Genomic DNA, 9282 nt, shown 5'->3' on the forward strand with positions numbered 1-9282 from the left:
ACACTTCACCTTCACAACAAATCAACAATCAACAAACTTCCTCCACATACAATGTTCCATACTCCCATATTATCAACAATATACAAAGAAAAGTAAATTGCCTCCACGTGGGCTTACGATTTATCTAAGAATTGAAATACAAGCCTCCACGCGGGCCGACGACTTAACTAAGGGTTAAGTAAGGAAAAGTTCACAAAGGTCATTTAGCACTTCAACTCCAAATTTTTTTAGCTTTTAGTTTAGCAATTTTTTATTTTTTATTTTTTTTATTTATGATTTTAGCCTTTTTCTTTGTTTGCTTAGCTCCTTTGCTTGGATGCTCCTTTGCTCACCTTCTTAGCTCAATGCTCCTAGTCAAACAAGAACAAACTCAATGAGTAATTAAAAGAAAAAAAAAAAAAAAAAAAAAAAAGCAAAATAAAGACATGATCAAAGGAGTACTAATTCCTAATTGATTCCACAAATACGACGTTGCCTTCAATAAATCCTTGGCAACGGCGCTAAAAACTTGGTGGCTTTTGTCGCACACCGACCCAAAGTTTGTGTATCACACCAAAGATAGTTGTGTAGAGCTATGATGAATGTGGCCAAGTTTTACATTTAGAAATTGCCACTACTACCTTTCACTAAAAATATAGTTAGGGCAAGTAGGGATCGTCCCATGGGATTAGTGGATCGTATTAGGTTGAGGAATCAAGATTAGGGTTAGTAGGTCGAGTGATCAAAATAGTGGTTGGTTGGTTGAATTACACTAGATACAAATTAAACTAAAGTAAACAATAATGCAATAAAGAGAATAAAAGAGAGAGAGAGATTTTGGGGTTTAGAGATCACCACTAAGCATATTTTTCTACACCTTTAATGAATGATTAATGAGGGGAAGATATGTGTTGCAATATTTGTGTGTGTGTGTGTTTGGTTGTTTCAATTAGTAAGGATGACCAATTAAGTATATATTGTCTAAGCAACATAGTGAAAAGCACAATATATCAAACTAAACCATTAATCATTTCATTAAGCTCACAATCCAAACACATCACAAGGTTAGAGACATATGCTACTTACATTCAAAAGCATGGAATATCAAACAACAAGCATGGATTGTCCTCCCATTTAACATCTACACTACAACTATACTACAACTAAGCTAATGACATGAAATTAACTAATTAAACTAAGGGAGAGGTACAATCCATCAAGAAATGAGTATGAACCATCAAATAAATCACAAGAGCATTTATGGCCACCCAAAGCCAAATTCACGTAGTTTTGTAAGGATATGAAACATGGCGTCTTTTGTCACAAGACACGAACATTGGATGCAATAGTTGAAAGAGTTGCAACTGTGGTTGTCAATGGTTGCGATTGATTTATGTAACCTTTGGGAAATAACGGTAATAGCATTTCAACCATTCAACCTGTAACCATTCTCACCATATATTCACGTTGTTACAACATATACACAATGTTATGTTATGTCAACGTTTATAACCCAAACTTACAAATATGGTCTTACAACTATCCTTACTTTCCAATTTATCCTCAACCACGTTGAATCACGTGTAAAGAACACCATTCCAGTTAGAGACTCCTTGATTAACAACTTCCATTCACACCAAATTTCTAACAATCCCCCACATGAATGGAAATTGGCTACTAAAATGCAAATGATAATACAGACACTAGAGAGAGTATTTTTGAAAAGTTACTGCATCAGGATTGGTAGTTTTTGGCTTTGAACTTTCCCTAGTGTATTGCTATCGGATTTACTAGCTAACCAGTGAACGCGATGTCTTGAACTGTTCAGCCGTTTGTGGAAACCAAGACAATAACAAACATACAGTAGCCTTCCTCACATAGTAGGTTCTCATTGTTGTGTTCATTTTGGCCCTGAACAACTCCTGGCATTCATGAGTGCTCTAGAAAACATAGCCTTTATAATTCTCATAGAAGCGGCCCCACTTCACACTCATATAGGTGACTTCTTATTAAGAGTATCCTACCATACCCCTCTTGAATTTTCAAGATATAAGAGTCATTAAAAGCGTAGCTTATCCTAATTCTCGCTGTAGGTAGCATTGTCTCACGAAATGGGCAGAAGATTTATATTTTCCCAGTGCTTCTGGTGAGTCACTCAGAATTTCTGTTCTCTTTTTGAACCTAGATCTTGGGATCTCCAGTCAGCTAGGTTAGTTTTCCATTAAGATGACTCGTTTGCTTTCAGCTTTAAACCCCATTCCCCTTAATGATCCGTACAATTGTTCTCTAGTACAATCCTCAATTTTATATGTGGCCATAAGATTGTGTTTAGAAATATTATACTCTGCAGAGATTTCTCCAATTGAAAGCAAATGTGTACTTTGTGCCCTAAAATTGCTTATTGTTAGCAATATTATTTTCTTTAGTGGCACAGGTGTAGACTTATTTTGAAATGTCCTCTAGGTAAAGTCTATTGACTTTCCTATTTGATTCATTCAAAGTTTCTAACTTTTAGTTATATTAAGAATATACAACTACAACTTTATGATTAAAGATATATCTACTCTTGGATTTGAAGTCTTTAATATCTCACATCTAGATTGCATCACTGTTACACTTCCAATTAGTTAGATACCTCGATTTATGCAATATTTGACTTAAGGTGTATCTCAACTACTCAATTTATTGCTTTTCAGTGATCCTATCCTAGATTGAAATTGTGTAATTAAGCACAGTTATTAAGATGCCTTGCAATCTCAACCAATGATATACTTTGACTAGTATTTATATATGAGATTTACATCTACAAAAGTTAGCTACGCTTTTGTTGTCTTAACTAGTATTATCCCAATCTCACTCTATTGAGAATATACTATATTATCAGATGTTAAATCTTTCATATCAAATATATAATTAGTATATCATTATTAATTTTTTTTTTTAAGGCATACAATGACTTATGCATCACATTTATGTCATTGTCTCGGTAGTAGCTTTAATCCACTCAAAGACTTATAAGTTTACACATTTGACTTTTCAACTGGAACAAATAACTCAGTTCTTTAGCTGTAAAAAGAACTCTTCTAGTTGTTCCATAATATTTTCCTCGTAGGAAACAACATGCACTATTGTTATAATACTATAAATGATTTTTGGTTCTATCCAAAATCTTTTATGATTTAAGAACCCCCACATTTGTAAGTATTTCTTATCTGATGAGGTAACTCGTAGCAAATTTCATTTATGGACAATATTCCCCCACAACTTTAGGATAATCTTGAAATTTTATATATGATATATTTCTTATGGTTTTCCAACACATGAAATACCATATGTTAAATATTTCACCTCATCTACCTTTCCAAGATTCTATATTTGCTTCTCAAAGAAGCATGTATAATAGTCTCTAGTGCATATAAAATCATTTTATCTCTAGCTTGTTCTTATAATATGTCACAGACGTTGCTGTGAATTAATGTTAGAGATATTAATTACAATGGGCTCTAATTAATATTTGCTTCTATATCTTTTGTATTTATGAATTGAGTTATTCATGTTTAGGTTCATGTTAAGTCAGTCATATTAACATGTCATAACCTTTCATGTATCACACATCATATAACTCAATCATTTAAGCAAATAATTTTCTTATTATTTAAGCTTTGAATACAATCACCACAGAGTGAACACTCACTTCTCAACTATCATTACTAGTTAAAAGTGAGTTCTTAGGTATCATTAGCACTCTTCTCATATCTTACTTCTAGGTTATGACGAACACCCACTTCTCAGCTTTTACCGTTAGCTTGAAGTTAAGTTTGTTTAGCTATCAATTCTAGTAGTTCATAGCTTTAGTACACATTTATCTAAGTAGTCTACATTGGTAGTATAATAATTTTTTTTGAAGAATATTCTTCAAAAACTACTACTTTACAAGTAGTATTATTCTCTCCTACATGAGCAGATATGATGTATAACTCAAATACTTTATGGCTAAAATGGTTACTCATCATTCTCGTATTTTTTACTACCAAGTTGAGAGCTAGAACCAACTAACAGATTTTCATCTTCCTTTTAGGTTCTGTGCGCCTCATTAATCATTTTAGCTTATAGCTAAGCTGACTAATTTGCAACTCAGTAACATTTTAACTTGTAGCTAAATTGTACATTAGAGCTAACTAGCTTGATTTAACTTGTCTCAGTGTACTTACTTAGTGTATCCATAACATTTTTCATTAAACTCTTTAGAGTTATTCGAAAATCTTCTCTTATTCAGCCCATTCACAGCTATACGTGTCTTAAACACTAGTATAGATCTTTTTTCCTTGACTATCGGGAGAATTGACATAGCTAGACTAGTCAATTTTTGTTTGTTGTATTACATACACAAACCAGTCATGAACTCATACAAATTTAATAATGTTACATATTAAATAAATTATATTGTAAAATTGGATTAATATGCACACAAAGTAATTCAACTACATAGTTTAACATTATAATCTCAAATAAAACTAAGCACTTAGATAAATAATATTGAACTCACATAAATAATATAGTTTAATATTATATCACATGATTAATTATATCGCATAATTAATCCAAGAAATAATAATATTCAAGAGAAGACTTTGCTTCCTTTGTGGTTCATTCTCCAATAAGTATGTTAGAAAATAAGGACCAAAGGATTTAGACGTTCTAACTATCCTGCTATGTCTAAGATCATCTTTATTTTCGTTGTATAATTTATGTACAAGAAAATGATATGTACTGCTGTTATGAGCATAACATATCAAAGGTTTTATGTAATGAACCACTCCACCACACAGTATGATATTATTTATTTTGAGCCCGAGCCCACACGATTTTGTTCTTAAGTTTTATCCCAAAAATGCCACATATCAATAGGAGATAACACCATCACACCCCCACACTTTTAAGAAATTATCGAAGATTTATGACCTTTCTATAATTCATATGGTGTTACATTAGTTTTCTTTTGAGGTATTTTATTGAGAATATAATTTGTAGAAAGCAAAACTTTCCCCCCACAAATTCTGAATTAAACCAGAACTTGTCAACATAGCATTCATTATTTCTTCGTGAATGATATCATGTTCTGAACAAATATCAGCAAATGATACTTCGTATTCACGAACTTTATCATTTCTTAACACCTTGATCTTTTTGTCAAGTTAATTCTCAACCACATTTTTGTAATGTTTAAAACATTTCTAAGGCTTTATCTTTGCTTCGTAGCAAATAAAGATAACATCATCTTGTGCAATCATTGATAAAAAAAAAAATAAAATACTTTTTTCTAACTCTAGTTGACACAAATTTAAGATAATATAATATACTACATAATATTATATTACAAAATTAAAATAATTCAATCAATATTAAATTATATAAATAATTCAAGAGTCTACTTATATAACATGCTTCAATTTCATATAATATTGAACACATCAATATTTAGCATATTACCATATAATAAGGTATATAACATTATTTTATTATATCCCAATTATTAATATAATCTTCACTTGCTTATATCTTAAATAGAAGCATATAATAAAATATACGCAAGGATGAGTATGTCTTAAGATTGTTAGTAAAATATATGTTTCATGTGACTTTTAAGATATAACAACCCATATACTAATATGATATGAGATAATTAACAATATCCTAAGAAATGATTAATTAAATATGCAACTATATATTTAATAAAATATGTAAAATAAATCAATAAATTAATAAATAATAAATAAAGAACCTGGACCGAGGCTAGTATTGGATACTATGTCCTTAAGACAGATTTGCCCCGCGTGCTAACAGACTCAATGGCGTCTATCTCCCAGGATACAACGGTTTACATCCATCAGTAATAGCACTACAAACTCGTGAACATGGCGAACCTCCTTTGTGTAATACTCTCTCTAACTCAAAAATGCATCTATACTACATAAATAATGAATTGGGTGCAATCCCAACCAAATGGCTCAGACCAAATTTAATATAGCTCAATGAAATTAGTTTTGGGCCTAAGTGGCTCAGACCACTTGACCATGGCTTGAACCACCTACTTGGGGGGTTCATGTTGAGAGATGGAGAGAAGAATGGAAAATTGCATGAATTAAAAATGATAGCAGCCTGGGGTATTTATAGAAAAATGTGGTGTCTCTTGAATTGGTCATGTCTCTTCAAAAGTGGTGTCTGTTGGATTGGTTGCCTCTCTTCACTATATTGCACCTTTCCAGATTAACTAGGTGACTTTTACTTCTTTAACAGTCACGTCACTTGCATGTTCACCATCGGTATATCCAACTCTCGTAAAACCGTAACATTCATGTTAGCCTAACATGACATTCATGGCCACCTAAAGCCAAATTCACATAGTTTTGTAAAGATATAAAACATGGCGTCTTTTGTCACAAGACACGAACATTGGATACAATAGTTGAAAGAGTTGCAACTGTGGTTGTCAATGGTTGCGATTGATTTATGTAACCTTTGGAAAATAACGGTAATAACATTTCAACCATTCAACCTGCAACCATTCTTATCATATATTCACGTTGTTACAACATATACACAATGTTATGTTCTATCAACGTTTATAATCCAAACTTACAAATATGGTCTTACAGCTATCCTTACTTTCCAGCCCATCCTCAACCACGTTAAATCACGTGTAAAGAACACCACTCCAGTTAGAGACTCCTTGATTAACAACTTCCATTCACACCAAATTTCTCACATTGTACACCAAAAGATGATGAAAACGCTGGAGCTTTAAGATCTGGATAGGCAACTCAGTTACATTGGTGTTTTTGAGATCCAAAGTTTCAAAGTTTTCAAGCTTACCTATGGATTTTGGAAGCATTTCAACCTCTGTTCTCCTCAAGCTTAAATACCTGAGATGAAATAGTTTGCCAACTTCATTTGGAAGTATCTTCAAAGAAGCACCCCTCAGGTCCAAAACCTTCAACAACCTAACCCCACCATTGAATAATATAGGATTCAACGACTCGGATATAGATTCTTTCACCGAAAACATGAGCAAGGAATGGAGTTGAGGAAAATGATTTGAATGCTGCAAGTTCCCCAAGGTATGCTGAATTGACAAGCGCCAAACTTTTTCCGGCCATGTTGTGCTTTCTTTGCTTACCATGGCAGCAATGTTTTGTTTTCTTGACTTTGAAGTAATTACTTCACGGAAAAGGTCATGGATGCGACACTCTCTCAGCCTTCCAATATCATTTATCTTTGCCATTTAGACCAAGCTTCTATTAATAAGCTCGTTGAGATAGCCTTCTGCAACTTCTTCCATTGTCAGTCGCCCTATCTCTTTCACAAATCCATCTGCGATCCACAGTCGAATCACTCTCATGCGCTCAATCTCGTAATCCTCAGGGAATAAACCCAAGTACAAGAAGCATATTTTTAGATAGTAAGGCAAATCATAGTAACTCAAAGTGAGTATCTTTTTCACACTCTCAAGTTTACCATGGCCTTCTAACTGAGCACCAAGGCTACGGAGAAACAATTCCCATTCATGGGTTATACTTTTGTCTTTCGTAGCCAAAACACCACTAATTGCCACAATTGCGAGTGGCAAGCCCTCCCACTTATCTAAGATACTTCGTGAGAGGTCCTCTAAATGTGGAGGGCAGTGGTTGTCTGGGAATGTCTTCCTACGGAACAGAGTCTAGGACTGTTCTTAGGACAATGGTTTCATGGTATAGATCTGATCAGGAGATTCTACACAAGATGTAAAAGCTACATCATTAATGCGGGTCATGAGCAGTATTCGGCTGCCACTATTATTGTCAAGCAATGCATATTTAAAAGCATTCCATGCATCTATTTGCCATACATCATCTAAAACAAGCACGTACCTTCTCTGTCGAAGGAAATATTTGATTTCCGCTTTCAAGTTATTGCTGTCCATGGTTTCCAATCTTTGAGGGGCCGGGCCGGTTGCTTGGCTCCATCGAAGAGTCTTCAAATTATGTTTTTGAGAAGCTCTCTGAGATCAAATGATTGACAAACAGTGATCCAAACATTCCATGCATGATTCTTCACCTTCATATCATCATAGACTTTCTTTACTAGGGTGGTTTTTCCCAAACCCCCCATCCCCACCACTGAAACAACTTTGAGTTTGGGAGTGTCCTCCACAAGCCACCCAATCAGCTCCTTCTTGCGCCCATCCATGCCCACAAGCTCAGCTTCTTCCAGTAGAAGTGCATCACCTCGACTATCATACCATGTGTTGCTGTTGACGATGGTGGAGCTTGATCCATGTTCTGAGATACTAAATCTATCATGGTATCCTTGGTATCTTTGATGTATAATTTCGACTTTGGACTTTATTTTACGTATCTCAGAACCAGTCTGATGGCGAGCTTTCAAGTTCTTAATAGAACAAGAAATCTTACGAAGAAAACCATAGAATCCATCCCCGTGATGATGAGCAAGGCGAAGGATGAATTCATCTAGGACATCTTCGGTGTCATGAGCAACTTCTCTCACTTGCTTAACCCATACTTGAAGCTCTGGGTCAAGCTCTTCATTTGCATCAGCAACTCTCAGAAAAGCTCTTATCCGCTCCAACTCATTTCTGATGAACTCAACTTCTTCCCGAATTCCTCCCAGAAGTTTGGCCTCTTCTAGAAGGAGCGGTGTCAGCTGGTTGATCAGAAAGGTAACTGCACTCTCTGCCATTCTCTCCTCTTTTTTCTCTCTCAGATAACAATAAAGACAGAAGGTTTAGATGGCTTGGCTCCCCAATCTCAGTATGAATTTGAATATAATTATGCTTTGCTCTGATTCATCACTTCATGTTGTGTTCTGTAAAAAGCAAAAGAACCCTATTCTTATTGTCAAGCGAAGTGATTCCTTTCATTTGACAGTGAATGGATACCTCTCCTTGAGCATACATTTTAGAATAGAAGATTTTAAGAGAGAACGAAAACAAAGAAGTTAAACCAAGGTTATTTTTTCCTGAGAAAAGTTATTCTTGTCTTTGAAGAAGTTAAACAAATGAACTATGTTATTTATTCAGATTATTTTCTAAAATATTGAGTTTGGAAGTATATGCCAGATACTTTTTACTTCGTAAGTTGAATATATTTTTTACTCGTAATTTCAAATGCTTCAATTTCACACTATTCAAATCCGAACTTATGAATATATTTCTTACTGAAATAGTTTACTGAACAAGCATGAGTGAATCTATTATTTGCATCAGCTTCAAGTTTCATCTTAAAGATAAAGATGGAAACAATAAAG

The 9282-nt window shown here is 34.1% G+C and overlaps 1 protein-coding gene across 1 annotated transcript; it reads right to left on the reverse strand.

Annotated features, from left to right (window-relative positions):
* LOC132302273 (putative disease resistance protein At1g50180) lies at positions 1-8780 on the reverse strand. The gene is made up of 2 exons (XM_059799121.1): positions 7887-8780; positions 1-350 (listed from the first exon to the last, which is right to left on the reverse strand). Exon 1 carries the CDS (start codon positions 8713-8715, stop codon positions 7993-7995), a length of 723 nt encoding a protein of 240 aa, XP_059655104.1. The 5' UTR covers positions 8716-8780; the 3' UTR covers positions 1-350; positions 7887-7992.
* Positions 8781-9282: the final 502 nt, after the last annotated feature.

This window comes from Cornus florida, unplaced genomic scaffold (genome assembly GCF_030987335.1).
Source record: "Cornus florida cultivar Cherokee Brave unplaced genomic scaffold, ASM3098733v1 CherokeeBrave_3.0.0_Hap2_Chr04, whole genome shotgun sequence".
NCBI classification, from domain to species: Eukaryota; Viridiplantae; Streptophyta; class Magnoliopsida; order Cornales; family Cornaceae; genus Cornus; species Cornus florida.